Genomic DNA, 21112 nt, shown 5'->3' with positions numbered 1-21112 from the left:
CCAGGGCCTGTGAAAAAGCAGCACACCAAGAGCTTATACAAAAACCTTTTATTTACTGTTTGTATTTCGTCTCCCCATCCCTATCCCCGATCTGGAACCCAGCCAGCTCCTAAGGCTTCCTGCTGTCTGGTTCTTGAAATCGGGGACATAGTTAGGAGTTATGAGAAGTGGGAATCTCCTCACCCACCAATTGTGGAAGTTGAAGGAAGCTTTCCTGCCTGGCTGAAGCTCCAGCAGCCTCCCAGGGTAGCCCCTCAAGTCAGAGGATCCATCCCCCACTAGATGGATGGGAGGAAGAGAGAACACACGTCTCTCAGGGGCCCAGAGCCTCTCTGTCACTCACTGCTTCTACACCACACCGGGCTCCAGAGCTGAGCCAATCTCTCACCTGGAGATGGAGCCCAGCATCAGAAGGGGGGGGGACATGCAGCAGTTCTGGGTCCTAATCGACAAACGGGAAACAGGAAGAGGTTGGCCTGGTTGAACTGAAATGGGAAAGGGGAAGGAGGGTACAGGAGCACACAGGATGGGTTACTGGCCTGGGGTCGGGCCAGCTGGACTCCTGTGGAGAGAGGTTATAGCCCCTGTGAGAATGGGCACTTCCAGCTCCACAACCACCTGGAAGAGGGAGAAGGGAGCCCTGTCCGCACTTAGACAAAGGGCTATGACACAATAAACACATTTGGTCTGAGAGTGCCAGAAAAGGGCAGCCAGCCCTCATCTGCCAGGCACAGGCTTGGCTGCCTCGTTGGCCACCACAGCCCACTCTGGGTACTGTCACCCCCGCCTCTCCCATTACTGTCCCCCCTCAAGCTCTGCCTCTCCCATGACCGAGCTGCGGATGGATACTGCCAGCCAGACTCCAGCTGGCGGGGCAGAAACAGGGACCCTGAGCTCCAGGGCCCTTCCCTAGATGAGGCCCACCCGTGGAGACGTCAGGGCCCTTCCCCGCAGTCCTGCTGCCAGGAGCCAGACACAGAGAGTCCTCCTGGGAGGGCACTGCACCCTCAGGTTCTCTGGAAGACAAGATCCTGGGGAGGCACTCTCAGGGGGGATGAAGCACCTCAGAACGGTCTTTGCTCCTCTTTCCAAGCCCCGGCCCCGCTCTCCAGGCTCAGAAGTCTGAATCTGCGTCCATGAGCTCGGCCTCCATCAGGTTGGTGCGGGAGTGAACGGGCCCCAGCCCCTGGCGGCAGCCCTGAGCCCAGGCCGTGGGAACTGCGGCACTGGGCAGAAATGGGTCCCGCAGGGGACCGGGCTCTGGGCAGAAAGGGTTGGAGACCAGGGTCCAGGCTCTCTGACGGCAGGATTCCCCGGCTCCCCAGGCACCTGCGGCCACCAAACACTTCTGCCTGGGCAGCTGAGGCAGGCGAGGAACTGCGCTGGTCGCAGGGGCAGGGGCGGGGTGGTGAAGCTCAGGGGGCGGCACCAGTGGGCACACCTCCTTCTTCCTCTTCCTCCGCTTTTTCTTCCGGCCCAGGCGCTTCTCCAGCTCTGGGGAGATCTCTGCCTCAACCAACCACAGGTTGGCTTTTTCCTCTGGGGGCACTGATGGCAGGAGAGAGAACGTGAGCTTGGGAGGCTGGCTCTGTCCGTATCACCCGTTCTCTCCTGAGACCCCTACTTTTGAGCTCTGTGACCCACAACTCTAGGGCTCCAGTGCCTCCGTTCCACACTCCAGACCCACCAGGGCCTTTCCTTCCTCCTCCCCTCTGGCAGCTGCTGGTCTCCAGTCCCAAGAACCCCCAGCCTCCATGCCCCCACCTTCCTACAAAAGCCTGATCCCTCATACCTGGAGTTGCCACAGGGGTGACAGACACATCCTGGGGCAGTATGGCTCCTCGCCGAGCCACCATCTTCGTGACATGCTGGGCCCAGGCAGAGGACACGTCGGCAGAGGGCTCATTGAGGTCAAAGGCCAAACCCGCTGTGGGGATGGAAGGAAAGGCTAAGGAATCATGACTGCCCAGTCCTTGGATGATGGCTCCTCCCTCACTCAGCACATTTACCTTCTCCCAGCAGCTCCTTCCCCATCCAGCTAGCCCAGAAAGCCCACCCAGGTAATCACAGCGATCTACCCAGTCCCATTGTGAAGAGTGGGGCCTCACTAGAGGCCAGAAATCCAGCTCCTGGAGCCCTGACTTACTCCAGCCCAGGGAGAACAATTGGAGAGGACAGAAGGGAGAGGCAGATGGGTCCTTTTGAAACCAAAGTACCAGCAGGCAGACCCAGGAGCAGAAAGAGAGGGCAGAGTAGCCAGGGATGGAAGGGGGACTGGACAGTGTTGAGTGTGTGAGGAGAGGCCGGGGTGCTTTATTCCTCCCAGCCTTCCAAACAGTCCATGTGTCCACACCAGCCTAGGGGGATGGGGCCCAGGTACTACGGGTACTGAGTGGCTCCAGTGGAGGAAAGGGGCCCACGGCTCACCCACAGGCCCCTCGTGGGAGACAGTGTGCATGCTGAAGGAGAGTTCCTGGCCTGGGTTCTGCAGCAGCTCACGCCGCTTGGAGAAGGCCTTGGCGATCATTTTGCTCTTCTTGATGCGTTTGGGCTCATCATCACTCTGCCCAGTCAACCTGAGAGCGGAAGAGGCGGGGGAGGGGAAGTGGAGGAACAGCCTCTTCCCATCAAGTCTCGTGAAAGACCAGTGAAGCCATTCCCTCCAGGGAAGTAGCCTCCAGAGGGCCCCAAGTCCCTCGAGGACTCTGAGGTGTAGAGACCTCTGCAAAGAAGTGGGCCTAGAATTCAGGGCTCCTGTATGCCCAGTACTCAAATCACTCCAATCATTCCACTCGCAGAAGATGCCAGAAGCTGGCTCAGCACTTGATCAGTCCTCCCAAGGACAGGAGGTGTCACCAGGGGGCAGTGGTGAGCCACAGAGAAGGCAGCCTTACGCAGCTCAGCGCAGACACTTAGAAAACCAGCCTGCCCAAGACTGCTGGGGGACCATGGAGCCCACAACACCTGTTGGTGGGGACACCAAGCCTGAGAGAGTAAGGCCGCAAGGTCAGAACCAGCTGGCTGCTGACCCCACCTGCACCAGGTGCGCCTCCAGATGAGCAGCGTGGCCTTGGTCCAGACCCAGGTGCTCATGGCAATGCCGGTTCCAAACATGGCGAACAGGTTGATCTTCTCCACCAGGAGGCTAGGGCGATTCTTGATTTCACAGTCGGGGATGGGCTTCTTGGTGGGCAGCCCGATGGTCACATTGGCCTGGCACCTGTGGCAGGGGGATAGCAGACATTGAGGCTTTCTGGGTCTCCTGAGTAGTACCTAGACAATCCATCCAAAGACTTCAGAAAGAGCTAAGCCCCACAGCAATGATTCACAACCCTGGGTGCTCGTTAGAGTCACTTGGGACATTAGAGTTACTTTTAATAACTACTAGTGTCTGGGTCACACCCCAGACAATTAAATCAAATCTCTGGGGAAGAACCAGCCATCAGTGTGGTTTAAAGACTGGAAGCTGGAGCCCTTAAGGAAGAGCCGGAGGCAGTCAGGACATGGACTGGTGTTCCTTTTAATGAGCCCTGTAACTGCTGTTCCTGCCATCAGCAAGGGTTTCAGCGGGTGAGCTGCCTTACGCTCAGATTCATCGTCACGGTGATACAAAAAAGCACAGACAAAGCTAGCAAGTATTAGCGGGTCGTTAACCTATCCTGGCGAGGCAACTATTTCTGTGCAGGGCTCTGTAACAGAGTACGTGAGAATGAGAGTGGCCAACACAGAGTCATCAGAGAAGCCCCCACATGAGAGGGCTTAACAGTTACAAACACACCAGCCAGACCGCGGCTCGTGCAGAGAGGAGGGCAGAGTTGAGCCAGGGTAGGAGAGCCGTCTGCCGTATTTGCAAATTACAGAGCAAATGACATCTCGGGCGCCCAGAGCAAGGTGGGCAGTTTCACCTGCCATCGGAGGCAGGGACCCGGCAGACCCCTGCTGAGGGGCAAGAAGGGCGGTCTCTGCAGTCCAGGCTCCAGCTCCCACGGCAGCTGCCCCCCAGCCCCCACCTCTGCACTCACAACACATAGTCCCGGAAGCTGCGCTCCCACTCAGCCTGGTTGAAGAAGTCGTAGAAATGGCAGCTGAAGGTGATGAGCACAAAGCCAAAGGCCAGGAAGCCAAAAATGCCTGTGGAGGGCCGGGAGGGGGGGCAGAGCATTAGCTATCCAAGGTGTGGAGCAGCAGTGTGGACAAGGTACTTGCCCCCCTCAGGCCTGAAAGATAGCTGAGTCTGGGGTGAATCCATGCCAGGCTCAGTTTGCTGTATTGTCCAACACGAGGCCCGAAGGGCACGTGAGCCAACTGTGGAGCAGTGGCCATGAGGAAGCAGTCTTGGCGTGAACTTGAATTCCTCTGTCCAAGAAGGCCCCCTTCTTTTGAGCGGCTACCACCATCACCACACACACACACACACACACACACACACACGCCCCAAAGCCTTGTCTTGTCCCCCTGGCTGCTAACTTGCACCACTGACACTGCATCCTCCAAGACCCTATCCTGCAGGTCCCACAGCCCCAGGAGGGGACAGTGTTGGACTGGCCAGTAAAGGCCTTGAGGTCCACTCACCCAGGCGCAGCATGGTCTCATTGATCTTGCTGGCAGCCTTCTCACTCAGCAACCCGGGATGGTTGCTCTTGATGGAAAACAGAGTCATGACTCCTGGACAGAAGAGAGACAGCGGACATTAGGGGGGCGAGGCCACTCTCCCGGGAGGGATGGGTGGGGCAGGGAGTCCCCAGTCTGCTCACTCCTATGATTTACAGCTTGGGGAACTGGAGACACTGGAGAAAGGGAGCACAGGTGGTGGCAGACGTGCTGTGCCCTGGAAGGACCGGGGCAGAGCCCAGAACAGACAGACAAGAACAGAGAGAAGGAGACAAGAAGAGAGAGAAGGTGCCTTGGTCCTGGCTCCAGCCACCCCTACGTAAGGCAGCCAGGTCAAAGCGGTACTGATGGAAAAGACATTAAAAAGAGACGCGAGAACAGGCTAGCCAATAGCAATGCAACGTGAGCCACATACATAATCTCAGATTTTCTAGCAGCCACATTAAAAAAGTAAAAAGATGCAAGGGAAGCTAATTTCCATACATTTCATAAACAACATGTCATTGTTTAATTAACATTTCAACACAGATTCCATATAACAAACTACTGATGAGCTAGTTTGCTTTCTTTGTGCTAAGTATTTGCAATACTGCGTGGATATTATACTCAGGACACATCTCAATCTGGACGGGTTTCAACACATGTGGCCGGTGCCTACCGTACAGGACCGCACAGATACGAAACATGAATCAGAGGCCCCGAGACTGCCAACAAGAGGTGTGGGCTGAACCGAAGGCTGACAGCACAGGGCGAGGGGGCTGAAGTTTACAAAGAAAATGCAACAAGAAGGGGCTAAGAAGAGACGGAGGCTTACAGTGGAGGCGGCGGCTTCAGACGGGAAATGAGGGAACAGCAAATCTGTGCGTGTTGTGGAAACCGTTGTGGGTAGGAGGCAGATGAGGAGCCTGGCTCCAAGACATGGAGACCAGAGAGAAATTCAGGGTGCACACACCGTGCAAGGTGGCAAGGACTGCCACGACCGAAGGCCCCGAGCTGGTGAATGGGGACAGGCCAGGCGCTAGATCCCAGCTCAGGATCTGTTCAACACGCTGCGAGCTCTGGCCCAAGGCCCTGGAGAAAGCAGCTGCATTTCTCTGGCCAGCACAAAAGGGCTGTCCCACCCCAAGGAGCCATGAAACTGTGTCTGCCCAGAGGGGGCACCTTCCGTTAGCACCAAGACCCTGGGGGAGCGACGGAGGTCCCACCGCCAAGGCAGCAGAGCTGGCGGCTCCTCGCTCCTCCTTCCGCAGAGCAGGTGCTCAGCGCATTTTGTTGCCTGGCTGGTGCTGGCCCAGTGCTCACTCACCTCGGATGAGGAAGTAACCTCCCACAATGAGCACCAGGCCGATCGGGGCCAGGACGAAGCCAGCGCGGTATCGGTAGTTCTTGTAGCCAACAAAACAGATGCCGCTCACGGAGTCCCCATCCACCTGCGGCAGGAAGGGGTGGGGGGGAGGGACACAGTGGGTCACCAAGCCCACTCCGCTCTGGTCCCCAGTCCCCTACCAGTCGCCATACCTGGGCCACAGCAAGGATTGCCACGGTGAGGACAAAGGGGAGTGACCATGTGAGCAGGTGGAAGTAGGAGGTCTTGCCGGAGAGAGGCTGGTAGGTGGTGCCCAGGGCTTTGAAGGAGGTGTGCCAGGCATAGGTGAGGACCACAAACCAGACGACACCAGCCATCAGGGCGTAGTACACGATGACAAAGATGATGACGCAGGACAGGGTCTCATTGGAGCTGTGCGGACATGTGAGGGGTCAGCTGGGGAGGTCATTCTGTACTTCCTTTATCTGCTCTCTCCACCCTGTCCCCAGATCCTTGGCTTCTAAGGTCTGGAGGTTCCCTAGGAGTCAGGACTTAGAGACAGGACCCAGGTGGGATTCAAAGAGGGTATGGAAGATGCCTCCCGGAGCAGATGCCAATAATCATAGTCCTAACGCTGGAATCTTCGGGCACCACAAGCAGAGCTGAAGCCTACACTGAAATCTCACTTTCAAGCCCCACCTGTCCCTTTTGTGGGAAACACACATTTCAGCCTTCTGCCCCTCACCCTCCCTTCTGGGTCCCCAAGACACCTACGTGGGCTCCCCAAGCCTCATGGTGCCATCTGCACGGCAGACAATCTCCCGGCGGGCGCCATCCATGAACTGGGCCAGCCAGCCAATGCTCCCCACAAAGAAACACGCATTGACATAGAAGAGAATGACAGCAGGGTAGCGATTCGAATTCCGCCAGTCAGCCACAAACGTGGCCTAGGAGAGAGAAGTGAAAGGGCCGTTCTATGAGGTCAGGGTGATGCTGCTGCCACAGACGCCCTTGTCTGAACCCCGGGCCCCTCCTATCCAGACCCTTCCCTGGGGACCCGACCAGGTTATCACCTCCCCGCTTTCCTCTGCTCCCATAGTCCAGCTGCCTGACAATCCACTTCCATCCCACTTAATAGGCTGCGGGTTCTAGGCCCCCTTTCTGCTGACTCCCCCCGCCCGCAGGCCTGCCCTCCACTGACCAGGGTGAAGAGCGTGCAGAGGCCCGTGAGCGCCCCGAAGGCTGCGATGTAGCTGTGCATGTCCTGGTGCTCGGCCTCGGTGAACAGCGGGTTCTGACACTGGATCCCACATCCCTCCACGTCCTCATACCAGCTCTTGGGGTTGTCAGTCCGAACCAAGGGAGCCTCGCACTGGCCCGAACTGTTGAACTTGATGTTCTGCACCTCATTCTGGCACAAGGGAAGGGGAGAAGCCAGTGCAAAAGGGAGCAGGAGGCGCAGGGGTGCTCTTCGGTTTAATGCGAGGCATCAGGGTAGCACGGCAGAGTGCCCAAGAGCACAGGCTGGAGACAACCTTTCAGCTTTTGAATCCCAGCCTGGCCACTCCATGACAACTATATCAATAGCCTGGGGCAAATGATCTGACCTCTCTCTTGCCTCAGTTTCCCCAGCTCTAAGAAAGTAGTTGCTACTTCATGGTATGGTATAAGGGTTAAATGAATAAATAGATGTAAACTGCTTATATGGTATTTGGCCGGTAGTAAATAAAAATAACTAGTATTATTACCAAAATCACTGCTGTTATTATTATTATGACTTCCAGCTCTCCTTGGCCACCAGAATGAGGTCACCCACCCTCCATCTTGGCATCTCTAGCTGTTTTATGTGTGCATGCCTTGACCCCTAAATACATGATAAACTTCTTAGAGAAGGAGCTCCTGTCGTCCGTGAGGCCACAAACTCCCCAACACCTAGTAGAGTAGGTGCTCAAAAAATATTTGTTGAACACAGTTATCTTTTATAAATAACAGATAATCCCTAACAGACGGGCCCAGCCAGCGAGCGTCAGTTTGGGTTTGTGGCTCATTGACCCCATGGCTGCAGATGTGGAGTCTCCCAGGAGAGAAGGCTGTGGGGCTCCCCTGCCCCTGCCTCCTGTGGGGGCCCTGCCCTAGGCCTGGGGCCTGCCCCCTCAAAGCACTCACCGGGCAGCCCTCGGGGAAGCGGTCAGGGGTACAGCGCAGGAAGTCAGGCCAGCCGCGCTCCCTCTCCACGATGGCACAGGGGCCTCGGGTAGCCTGGCAGAGGGTGCGGCTGGGCAGCTCCACCCGGTCATTCTCGCATTTGGGCATGTACACAGCACACAGCAGGGGCTGGATCACTGCCCAGCAGCGGGGGGCGTTCCGGAGGCCTGCGGGGAGGCAACAGGGTGGATACATTGCCGTGAAACCCCTCCCCACGCTGACCCACAGTCACAGCTGTTCCCAGGCCTAAGGCAAGTCCCTGTGCCACAATGCTAGAGCGGTCAGGCACAGTGTTTCTCAACAGGGCATTTGGGCAGGATGATTCTTTGTGCTGCAGAATATTTGGCCTCCCTAGACCCTTCCCACTAAATGCCAGCAGAACCCCTAAGTCATTATGACAACCACAAAATGCCCCCCTTTGCCCTTACTCCAGGGTTGGTGACTGGAAGGCCAGAGGGGGGCCTCTGGGATGCTGGTCATGTTCCATTTCTTGATCTGGTAGCGGTTACATGTGTGTGTTCACCTTGTGAAAAGCAAGCCTATGATCCATGCACTTTTCTGAATGTATATTGTAATTCAATTTAAGTTTTCGAAAAGCAGCCTCCATTTCCAAATGCCTGCTAGGGAGTATTATGCCTCTGGCTGAGAACCCCAAGCCGACTTGCCTTTTACCTTTTCAGGGGCACCCTTAAAACCTTCTACAGGTCTCTTCCAGGGGAAAGGGAGGTTGTGGGACCCACCCCTTGCAAGGCCCACGCACCGGAACCAGATATTGCCCCTCGCCCAGACCCCAGGATCCTTGTTCCTCTTACCAAGCTGAGGTGAAACAGAGAACAGGTGGGAGCTTAAGAAGAGGTAGTCAGGGGAGCCAGGTACTCCAAAGCCAGAGGAGGAAACAGGAAATCAGATGGAGAGAAACAGAGGAGGCTCTGTCCAGTGCAGAGGGAGGAAACGTGTTGTCAGCAAGACAGAAACAGGTGGAGGTCTCCCGGCGCCCCTGGCCCAACCCAGGCCTCTACCCTGCTCCCCAGGGGCTGGGCCCACTCAGCATTCTGCCCCCATTGCCCTCCCGAGTCATCCCCGCTTCAGGAACACATGTTGCCCACACAAGAAGTTGTGTTAGGAGAGGCTTCTAAGGACGTGAGACCAAACTGGGTGACTGCCACACTGCCAGGCTGGGGGTGGTGGGGCAGTTATCTGCTCTTTTTGGGAGGAAGGCAATACAGTAGAGAGATATGGGGAATGGAAACTGCAATTAGCCTCCCTGGGTCCCCAAACCTTGGCTCTACCATTAGCCGGCTATGTGATCTTGGGCAAATTTATCTCTAGCCTCAGTTTCCTCATCTGTGAAGTGGGCATAATAGATTTACCTCGTGGAAATGTTGTGAAGAGTTAGATAATGCATTGTATGTGTTTAGCGTGGTACCTGTCAGATAGTAGGCACCCAGGAAATATTTGCTGTTATTACTCATCTGAGATCTCTGACCACTCACAGCTCCCACTACCACAAAGCCTATTCCCAGGGCCACAGAGCAAGTTCCCGTCAAGAAGTGATGTCCTGGGACGCCTGGGTGGCTCAGTCTGTTAGGCGTCTGCCTTCGGCTCAGGTCATGATCCCAGAGTCCTGGGATCGAGTCCTGCATTGGGCTCCCTGCTCAGTGGGGAGCCTGCTTCTCCCTCTCCCTCTACCTGCCGCTCCCCCTGCTTGTGCGTGTGCTCTCTCTCTGACAAATAAATAAATAAAATCTTAAAAAAAAAACAAAAACCGACTTCTAAAAAAAAAAAAAAGAAGCAATGTCCTCAGTTAACTGTTTCCAGACCCGACTCAAATCAGAATCACCTGGGGACCCTTATCATTCTAGATGGAGAACTCTGCTCTCAGAAATTCTGACCAAGTCAGTATGGATGGAGAACACAGCAGTAAGGTTGTCAGGAGTTGGGTAGGCGGAGAATTTGCCTACAAAGGAGCAGCACAAGGGAATATTTGGGTCTGATGGGATTGTCACTATCTTCAGTGTAGTGGCTGGTTACCTAACTATGTGTTTGTCTAAATTCGTAGAACTGTACAACAAAGAAAAAGTGAACGTTACTGGATGCTTACTGAACAATATATTTAAAATGGGGGGAGCTCACCGGAGTAAAATGTATTCCAGAGGAGTAGCAAGCAGTTGATTACTAAAAATATTGTGTTGTTTTTCTGCATTTTGTGATATTTGCAGTAATCAACTTCTAAAAATGTGGGATTTTGTTGCTTTTTTTTTTCATTTTAAATATTGTTCTGTACTGTAAAAATAAACTACCCAAGGAAAAGACAGATTATTAAAGAAATCTTAGAAGACAATTGAAGAACTATCTAGGGGAAAAAATAATTTGGATCCTTACCCCATTTCTTACATAAAAATAAATTCTGGATGAATTAAAATGACTATATGGGTTTTAAAAATTAAAGTATCAGAGGAAAAGATGGGAAATGTTTTTTAAAATCTTGAAATAGAGAAGGCTTTTTGAAGTATGACACAAAACTCAGAAGCTATAAAAGAAAAGATTTAAAAAGACTTCAGAAAAATAGATAATTCAGTAGAGTAAAATACAAGACCATAAGAAAAGCAATACACTTGAGAAAATATATATTCTTTTCTTTTTTTTTAAGATTTTATTTATTGGACAGAGAGAAACACAGCAAGACAGGGAACACCAGCAGGGGGAGTGGGAGAGGAAGAAGCAGACTTCCCACCGAGCAGGAGCCTGATGCGGGACTCGATCCCAGGACCCTGGGATCATGACCTGAGCCGAAGACAGACGCTTGACCAACTGAGCCACGCAGGTGCCCCTCATTCTTTTTTTTTTTTTTTTTTTTTTAAGATTGTATTCATTTATTTGAGAGAGAGAGAGAGTACAAGTAGGAGGCGGGGCAGAGGGGGAGGAGGAGGGAGAGAGACATGGGGCTCCATCCCACCACCCTGAGATCATGACCTGAGCTGAAGCCAAGAGTCAGACCAAGGGTCTGAAGCTCAAGGTCAGTCGACTCAGCCACCCAGGTGCCCCTCAATCTCACTCTTAATGAACTAAATGTGAAATAAAGCTACAATGAGATAGAATTTTTAAACTTTTAGAGTGATAAAGATCAAAATAGTTGAAAATGTTGTATTGACAAGAATGTGAGTGAAACTGGCACGTATATTTTTAGTAAGAACAGAAATTAGTAAACACTTGCAGAGACTGTTTGGTATTATCTACCAAAATTTTATACTTGCGATCCCACTTCACGTGTTTACAAAGATAATACATAAGATTATTCATTGCAGCATTGTTTGTAACAGCAAAAGAGTAGGAACTGCGTGAACGCACAGCCATCCATAGGAGACCAGCGACATAAAATATCATATATCAACATAATAAGACACTACGCAAGGTTGAACTATTTGCGTTGAAATCAAACTACCTCCAATGCATCTTGTTACATGGATGCAGTAGAGTGAGAACAGTCTGAAGAGCAGGCTACTACTGGTTGTAGGAGGAAAAAAACTAAGGACACATCTACACTTACACATATGTTGGATATCTCTGAAAGGACACACAAAAACCAGTGCTGGCGGTTGCCTCTACGAAGGGGAAGTCAGTAGCTGGAAGTAGAAGTCGAGGGATTTAACTTTTGTTACTTCTGAATTTTGTCCTATGTGCCCATACTACCAATTTTTTTTAGGAGTAATAAAGCTTAAAAAAATAAGTATGCGAATTACTGAGATGGGGGAATGTCCCTAGAGAAGAGAAGGGAACAAAATTGTAGACAAGAAGAAAGGGGACCTCAACTTTATCCGTATTGTTGTATTTCTTTGATTTTATTAAAATCTGAAACAAAAAGAAAAAATAAAGACACAGGTGTTCTATTAGTCTTGGCATTTTCTATATTCATAGACTTCTTAAATATTTGGCATGATTTAAACTTTTTTAAAAAGATTTTTATTTATTTGAGAAAAAGAGAGCACACATTGGGGGGAGGGCAGAAAAAGAGGGAGAAGCAGACTCTCCATTGAGCAGGGAGCCTGAGGCAGGGCTCAATCCAGGGACGCTGAGATCATGACCTGAGCCAAAGGCAGATGCCTAACCAACTGAGCCACCCAGGCGCCCCTGCCACAACTGAAACTTTAAAAATGACTTTTTGTGTGATTCTGATGATCAGTCAAGTTGAAAACCATTGTTCTGAGATTGGCTTAACATTAGGAAATTCAATCAATGCAAGTTACCACATTAACAGATTAAAGAAGAAAAAAATCATATGATAGTATCAGTAGATGTAAAAGTAGTTGATAGAGTCCAACATCCATCCGTGATAAAAAGAAGAACAGGCAAATTAGGAATAAAAGAACACTTTATTTTATTCCTAATCTAATAAAATGTAACTACAGGAAACCTACACTCAACATCATACGTAATGGTGAAGGACAGAAAAACTTTAGAACACAGAAAGTCAGAGATGAGGGATGCTGCTACTTTTACCCCTTTGTATTTAACAATGTACTGGATGTCTTAAGTAGTGCATTGAGGCAATAAAGATTAAAAGATACACGTCTTGGGGCGCCTGGGTGGCATAGCGGTTAAGCGTCTGCCTTTGGCTCAGGGCGTGATCCCGGCGTTATGGGATCGAGCCCCACATCAGGCTCCTCCGCTATGAGCCTGCTTCTTCCTCTCCCACTCCCCCTGTTTGTGTTCCCTCTCTCGCTGGCTGTCTCTATCTCTGTCGAATAAATAAATAAAATCTTTTTTAAAAAAATAAATAAATAAATAAATAAAAGACACACGTCTTGAAAAGGGAGATACAAAACTCATTATTCACAAATGAGATGGCTATGTGTGTAGAATAAATTTAGCTAGTTTACTGGATTCAAAATCAATTGTATTTCTAAATGCCAGCAACGAACAGAAAATGAAATGTCAAAGGGACTATTTATAATAGTGTTTTAAAAATCAAGTACCTAGGATTAAATCTAACAAATGACATTGAAACACCGCACAAAAATTAAAAATTTGGGAAAATGAAAGATCTAAATAGACAGAAATATATAATGAAATGATTGGAAAACTCAATATTGTGAAGATGTCTTTTTTTTTTTCAAATTAGTCTGCATACGTAATCCCCATCAAAATCACCAGCAACTATTTTTATATTAAAACAAAAAGGGTCAAGAATAGCCCAGATTCTATTAGATACTGCTACACCATAAATACTGTAAGTGTTATAAGAACAGTGGAGGGGTCGTGATCCATGGTGGTGAGAGGGAGCCCACGTTGGGCTCTTTGCTCAGTGCGGAATCTACTTGAGATTCTCTCTCCCTCTCCCTTTGCCCCACCCACTCGTGCTCTCTCTCTATCTCTCAAATAAAAACAAAAACAAAAAAACAGTGGAGGTTCTTTTCTTGGCTTGGAACTCACGAAGAGTTCCAAGATTTTATTTATTTATTTGAGAGAGAGAGAGTGAGAGAGAGAGAGCAGAAGCCAGGGGGAGAGGCAGAAGGAGAAGCAGGCTCTCCACTGAGCAGGGAGCCCGATGCGGGGCTCGATGCCAGGACCCTGGGATCATGACCTGAGCCAAAGGCAGATGCTTAACCGACTGTGCCATCCAGGTGCCCCTCACAAAGGATTCTCAGAGAGAATTTAAGGCCCATGAACTTGGATGAGAAAAAAATTACATCTAACAGAAATTTAGCCTTTCCTTCAATTACGGATGTAAGTCACACACCACAGTAATGTCATCAGTACTTGTGTTTTTGTCACATACGGAAATCAGATATTTTTGTTACAGATACCTCAAAATATTATTACCGTCCATCTCCACCTTGACATTATGGTGGTTATTAAACACATAGTACATCTTACTTTGTGTTAATAAAGAATCATGTATGTGTTAGAACACAAAATTGTTTTAATATATTTGATATTTATATTTTAATATAATTCATTTCCTTTGTAGTCCTATATGCTCCTTTTTAATCTTATGTGCTTTACCTTATAAATGTAAAAATGTTATACTGAGAAGGGGCCCATAGGTTTTACCAGACTGCCAAAGAGGTTCATAGCCCAAAGAAGGTAAAGAACTATGTTATAAAGATATGATACTTTTTTAAAAAGATATGATAATTAAGATGGTATATATCAGCAAGGGATAGACAAAATAGAGCCATGGAACAGAATAAAGATCCCAGAAACAAATAGATATTTGAACACTTGATTTATGGCAGAAGAGTGGAGAAAGGATATTCTTTTTAACAAATGATGTTGAAACGACATATGTGAAACTAGTGAATTAATGTCTAAATTGAAAGGAAAATCTAAAAAGTTTTGAGAAGATAACATAAGAGAATAAGTTTATGACTTTGTGTTATGAAAGGACTTTTTTAAAAAAGATTATTTATTTTAGAGAGAGAGAGAGAATGTGTGTGCACGAGTGTGGGTTGGGAGGGGCAGAGGGAGAGAGAGAGGGGAAGCAGGCGGGGAGCCCCACACAGGGCAACTTCAGGATTCTGAGATCGTGACCTGAGCCAAAAATCAAGAGTAGGATGCTTAACCGACTGAGCCACCCAGGCACCCCATGAAAGGACTTTTTAAAATAAGACAATAAGCGCTAATCATAAAAAGTTTTATAAATGACTACCTTAAAGCTCAGAACTTTTGTTTAACATAAGACACAAAGAGAATGAAAAGGCAAGCCACAGAAAATATTTTCAACACCTACAACCAATAAAGGACTCACACCCAGCATAAAGAACTCTTACAAATCTTATGAAAATGACAGCCCTATAGAAAAATGGGCCAAAGATGTGGACAGACATTTCATAATAGAAGAAATCCAAATGGCCAGCAAATATTTGAAATGGTACTCAACCTCACTAGTTATCAGGGAAATGCAAATTAAAACCATAAATACATGCCACAATACAGCCACCAGATTGGCAAAAATGTAAAAGGCTGACACCACCGAGGATCAGGAATCACGTGGAGCAATGCTGACTCTTCTACGGGATTATTGGGGAACCTCAGTTGGTACAACCACTTTGGAGAACTGCTTCGTATTACCCAGGAAAGTTGAAGGTTACGCATGCCCTACTGTCTGGAAATCCCATTCCTCTAAGTAGGTACCGGGAAATTGACCCAGGTGCACAGGATACACACAGAAGAATACTCACAGCAATGGTATCCACAGTGGCCAAAAACTGGAGACAACTTAAATGTTTAACAAAAACAAGACGGATGAACAAATTGCGATATATTCTACAATGGAATACTGTTTGGCAATGAAAAAAAAAATGAGCTGCAATAACGTGGATGAATCTTACAAAAGAATGTATAACAAAAGAAGCCGACATAAAAGACCTAAAAGAAAACACATATCATGATTTGCTTAAAGCTCAAAAACATTCAAAACTGAAACGTACTGTTTAGGGATTCCAAAACAAGATGAAAAAACTGTAGAGGAAAAAGGAATTGATAATCAAAAACATTAAGGTAGTGGTTACTTCTAGAATTGAAAGGAAGGAGATGTGATTGAAAAAGACAAAGGGGAGCTTCTGGTGGCCCGGCATGATCTAGTTCTTGACTCAGGTGTCACTTTATAATTATTTGTTATTTAGTTCCTCTGTGTTTTATGCACCTTCTGTATACACACAGCATTTTACAATTAAAAAGTTAAAAATCTCAGGGCACCTGGCTGGCTCAGTCGGAGGAGCGTGCAACTCTTGATCTTGGGGTTGTGGGTGTGAGCCCCACGTTGGGTGCAGAGATTACTTAAAATCTTCAAAACAAATAAATAAAAATAAATTAAAACGTGAAAACTCTAAAGCAAAAATTAAAACTTGGGCCGGTAGATGCTTTTCTGTATTTTCATACTTTCCAAAGACATGTATCTTAACTGATTCTCCTCATCAGCCAGGTTTGGGAATGGCTCTCGGGAAATTCTTTCTGATCTGCCCCTGCAAACAACCCACCGTCACCAAAAACATCCCTCCTCTCATCACCTCAACCAGATGTCTGAGAGGAAAAGAGAAACTCCTGCCAGCCTCTCTGGCTCTCTTCCACTGGCGGCCCCCGGCTGGGCAGCAAGGCCACACATCCCTGTGCACACACAGCACAGCAGTGGTCAAAGAGGCTACGTGCTGGCTGTCAGGGACCTAGTTCCCTCACCAGCCGCAGGTCTCTGCTTTCTTGCCCCATATACCAAACCAGATTTGGCCCAAGGTGGACCGTGGCCTGGATATTATGTTTGTCTGGTCAGCTTGGAATGCCTATGAAGAGACATTTCAAACTATAATGGGGAAAGATGCTGAGTGCCTGAATAAGCCCAAGTCCAGAGAGTCGAAAGATACAGGAGGGACCTAGGTTCTCTGCAGATCTAGAAAGTAGTCCAGCCTGGGCTGTAAACTTCCTCGCTCAATGGCGTACTTCCAAAGGCTCTAGGCTGGGGAAGCACGCAGTGGCCGCTCTCCTCAGCAACTCCTACTCCAAATCTGCTGGTAATCTCCACAGAGATGTCCATCGAGCCCCTCTAATTCCCATGGCCCAACTGAAGCCATGCTTTCTTCCTCAACCTCCTCCCCTCCTCCAGCATCCCCAGCTTAGAGAAACGGAACACTTCTACCTTCCCCTGAAGCCTGAAACCTAGGTCCTCCCGCTCACTCATGCCTTCCATCCAACTCATCAGCTAGTCCCGTTGGTTCCAGCTCTGAAATTCTGGATCTGTCCACTTCCTTCAGCCGTACCCATCATCTCTGGATGATGGACCCCCACCTCCATCATGACCCCTGTCATCACTCACCTGGACTACTTCAACCATTCCCTAGACAAGCAACCAGGCTCCAGGCCCTTCCCCCTCCCACGGCTTCTTCACACAATACTCAAAGAGATCTTTCTAAAATGCAAATATGATTACATCTCTCCCTTGCTCAAAAGCTTTCAGTGGCTCCTTATTATCTCCTGGATAACATCCAAACTTCTTAATACGGGGTATGACTCCCTTTGCTTTCTAACTCTCTGTGTCTTATCTCTTATAATTCTATCCCTCACACGCTTTGATCCAGCTCTGCTAAAATTCTTGCACTCTTTTCAAAGAACCAAGCCCTCTCGCCTCCTCACCTTTGCATGCTGTCTCCTCTTCCTATTCCTTCCCATCCACCTTGGCTCAGGTAATTCCTACTTATTTCTCAGGTCATAGGCTAAAGGTCAGTTCCTCGGGGGGTCTTCCCTTGCTCCCCAAAGTCCTTTGTGTTCCTTCAGCACACTACCCTGTCACAATACCTCTCACAGGAACTGCTAAAGCTGTTTGTCTGTTTTCCGCTTGTTGGCAGGGATCATGTCTGTACTCTTCGTCTTTATAGGGCCCGGAACCTGATCCAGGCTGACATGTAGCAAGCACCCAGTGCCTAATTTAATGAATGAGTGGATGGCTGTGTACTCAGAACTCTCGAGGCTTAAAAAAAAAAAAAAAAAAAAAAAAATGAAGAACAAGGCTCTACCTTCAAAAGTCACCAGACAAAGACAACCTAGACCATCTTCATCCTTCACCCACAAAAACACCTCCAAGAGCCGGTGACACTGACCATGTAGACGTGGTCAAATCAAGACCACGTACTCAGGACAGGACAGATCACTCACCAGAGGCTCCCAGCCAAAGGCCTGTCTGTGATTCTTACACTTGGCTCTGATTTATTCTACCCACCACTGACCCAGCTTGCACCACCATCTGCTTCTGACCCGATTGCCCGGAACATCTAGCAGAAAGAACGACCAGAAAACACAATGTGGCAGAGCTGAGGGATGATGGCAGCAGAGAAAACTGCAGAGTGAACTAAAGACCTGGGCTCCAGGCTGGCACCTCCGCAGGACCCTCCCTGCCCCACCTGAGGCCCAGCTAGGAAGGATCGAAACTGCACAGCCAGCAGACGGTTCTAGCTCCTAAACCTTCCTGCCAAAACCACTTCTGCCTGCTCAACAGCTGCTCTCAGGAGTAGGGACTGCAAAGAGGTCCGTACCCTTCCTCCTTGATCTGATGGGAACTACAGAAGGGCAGCACCACACACGCATTTAACTTAGCAGAATTCAACCACGGTCCCTGCAAAATAAATAAGGAGAGAGGGGTGGGGTGGGGGGCGTGACTATCCTCTCAGTGGGAGCAACTCAGAACGGAGTGAGCTCCTAGTGCTGAGAGATCTGATTTTCCATACTGCTGGCTCCTAAACGCAGCCTTCTTTCAGGTAGTGCTCAAAGAAACCTGCTTACACCTTTCTTTCGTGTTCCTTTTTTATTCTTTCAGTCTTCTGCTCTTTTGCTTTTACATAACTCTAAAGACTAAAATTATATTTTCTAGGTATGTCCCTTCTTATATCCTATACATCCCTATATGTTACACATGTATACAAACATACCACCATAAAAAGAGTGTAGAGGCAAAATCGCATAGACCTTATGTTAATCGTAACTTATGGATTTTTCAAAGCTACCGTTGATTACACATGGCTTCTGCCTACATGCCGACTTTAGAACCTGATACCTACTGAGGACGTAGCTCCACCATGGGTACCATCTTCCAAGTTCCTCCTCTGGCATCTGCCAGAGAATGATACCGGGCCAGGAATGACAAGCTTTGTCCAACATCCAGCAATGACTCTGAGAACTCTAGTGGCCAAGTTGACAATGACAGGCAACCCACATATGCTCCCTCTGAAGGAGGGATCATCACCAGCCCCCAGGGCAGAACTGAGATGTAGGGCACCCAAGGCCTGTCCAAAGAAGGAGGTTGTCAAGTTGGCGTCTGACTTTCAGTTTTTCTGTTTCGAGGACAGTTTTGGAATCACACTGACTAGAAGCAAGGGATGACAAGACCAGTTCTCTTCCCCAGGCCCCCTCAGGTCCCCAACCCAGAAGAGAAGCACGTGGGGAGAGAATCCACTCCACACTGCTGAGGAAGGATTTGTTTGGGTTCACACTGCAGTTTTTCAGGTAGGCCATAATCCTACCCTGAGGTGAGTGGTCTGGGACTTCAGACCACTATGAAAGTTTCCACAGGCTCTCAACGTCCCAGACTTAAGTGTCCTTCTGCAGCCCCGAACCCGCCTGAGGATCCAAGCTTCCAAAGAATACACAAATAATCCTTAGAATACACTCATTCCTTCACAACCTCAGAAAAAGATCAGAGTCCCCATTTTTCAGATGAGGAAACAGGGAAATCTCCTGTAAAAGCAAGACAAGATCCCAGTTCTCCGGACTTCCTGTCTCCCAAAACAAGATTTCTGGAAATTTCTGGTTAACGTTTAATTACTCAACACCAGGGGGTTTCGATTCCGTCACAAATTTCACTCAGTTCTTTCCCCCCACCGTGTCCCTCAATGCCTAAATCTACCCCATCTTTCCTTTTTTCCTTCTCCAACTCGACTTTATTTTCCAAGATCTAAACACCTCCTTGAATCCCCAAGGACCCCGCTTCCAGAGCAGCACTTAGATGCAGCAGCTCCATTTCTTAAAAAACGTCCTTTCCGGTGGCTCTGAGCCCCCTCCTCATGGGCCCCTCACCCCTTCACCGCCTCCCCCCCGCATCCTTGGCGCACCCACCCTGCTCCGGCCTTTTGTGACCGGCTCCCTCCACTGCCTCGCCCTCCCTCCTCCTCACCGAGGGTCCCAGCCGGCTTACAGCCAGCACCCAAAGTTTCCGACTGTGTTTTTCCAACTCTCCCGGGTGCAGCTCCCGCCCTCGCCAAAGCTCAGGCCCGAGCCTATTCCTCCCAAGCGCCCCGCATCCCACCACTGCAATCCCCGGCTCCGGCTCCCGCGCGCTTACCCGACCAGAGCACGAGCTTGCCGTGCGCTTCTTCCTGGGAGTCCGAGTCCCCGGCCAGCAGCGTGGAGGTGGCCCCGTAGGGCAGCGCCGAGCCCAGGCACACGTTGTAGCGCAGCGGCTCGCAGGGGGCTGCGCGGCCGCAGTGGCTCAGCAGCGGCGGAGGGCCGGTCACGGCCGCGCTCCTCCTCGCGCTCCCGCCCGCGCTCCGCGGCCCAGGCCCAGTCGCGTTCCCGCTCAAGGCCGCCCCCCGGCTCGGGCCCCCCAGCAGCAGCAGCAGCCCCAAGAGCAGGATCTCCGGCCCCCGTGCGAGGCGGGCAGCGGCCATGGCCAAACCCGCCAACTCAGCAGAAGCCCCGGCGCCCCCGCCCGCTCCCGGAGCCCCCGGCCACACACGCAACCCTTGGGGCCGCGGTTGTGGCTCAGGCGACCTGTACGCCCCGCAAGTCCGGTGCCGGGCCCCCTCGGACGCTCCGCGCGCCGCGGGCCCTCGGCGCCCAACTTCGCAAACTTTGGACCCCGGGGCCCATGTTGGGCGGCTGAGGCCCCGGCCGGGATGCACCACTCTCTACTCTTTCTCCGGGCAATCCAAATTGTCTTCAGCCCCGGGAGCCCCCTGGGCCCCCAATCTCCAGCTCCATTCCTTCTTCCACCATTAAAACTACCTCCCGGCCCTGCGATGGAGGCCAGGCGCGGGCCGGCGGTGGGGGACTAGCTCCCCGGCTTCTCCTCTGCGCCAGCCCGCGGCCCAGCCGCCACCTTCGCCCGAGCGCGCCGCAGCCCCCCGACTTCTCCCACCGACTCCCCGGCTCCTTTGTTGCTTTAGCTCGCTCGGCTCTCTGGAATGCACGGGCCTCGCCGAGCCAAGCCCGGCCCCACCTCCGCCACGGCTTGGGGAGGGACTGGCAGAGGGAGGGAAGAGGAGGGGAGGGGATGCGAGAGAGGAGGAGCGCGAGCTTCACTGTCCCGGGTGCCCAGAGGGGCCCGGGCCAGGGGGCTTTGGTGACCCCGTTCGCCGCCCTGGGGCAAGAGATGGGAGGAAATCGTGGCCGGGAGCTGCAACCAGACTCAGCGGGCACCTTGATCGGCCTGAGGATCGTTCGACTTGTTCGTCTGCAGGGAATAGACTCTTCTGGTTTACGATGGGAGAGACGGGGGGATGCCTGACGTCC

The 21112-nt window shown here is 50.5% G+C and overlaps 1 protein-coding gene across 1 annotated transcript; it reads right to left on the bottom strand.

Moving 5' to 3' along the window:
• Window positions 1-33: 33 nt before the first annotated feature.
• Window positions 34-20841, bottom strand: SMO (smoothened, frizzled class receptor). Its single transcript, XM_026510886.4, has 12 exons — window positions 19944-20841; window positions 8084-8289; window positions 7119-7328; window positions 6692-6864; window positions 6130-6349; window positions 5918-6041; window positions 4573-4665; window positions 4023-4131; window positions 3035-3220; window positions 2428-2576; window positions 1793-1927; window positions 34-1548 (listed from the first exon to the last, which is right to left on the bottom strand). The coding sequence occupies exons 1-12, from the start codon at window positions 20266-20268 to the stop codon at window positions 1115-1117; spliced, it is 2364 nt and encodes a 787-aa protein (XP_026366671.3). The 5' UTR covers window positions 20269-20841; the 3' UTR covers window positions 34-1114.
• Between the last annotated feature and the right edge of the window lie 271 nt (window positions 20842-21112).

The sequence above is a fragment of the Ursus arctos genome, unplaced genomic scaffold (assembly GCF_023065955.2).
Source record: "Ursus arctos isolate Adak ecotype North America unplaced genomic scaffold, UrsArc2.0 scaffold_3, whole genome shotgun sequence".
Lineage (NCBI taxonomy): Eukaryota > Metazoa > Chordata > Mammalia > Carnivora > Ursidae > Ursus > Ursus arctos.
Note: the sequence above shows the minus strand (reverse complement) of the source record. Positions and strands in the feature narration are given on the sequence as shown.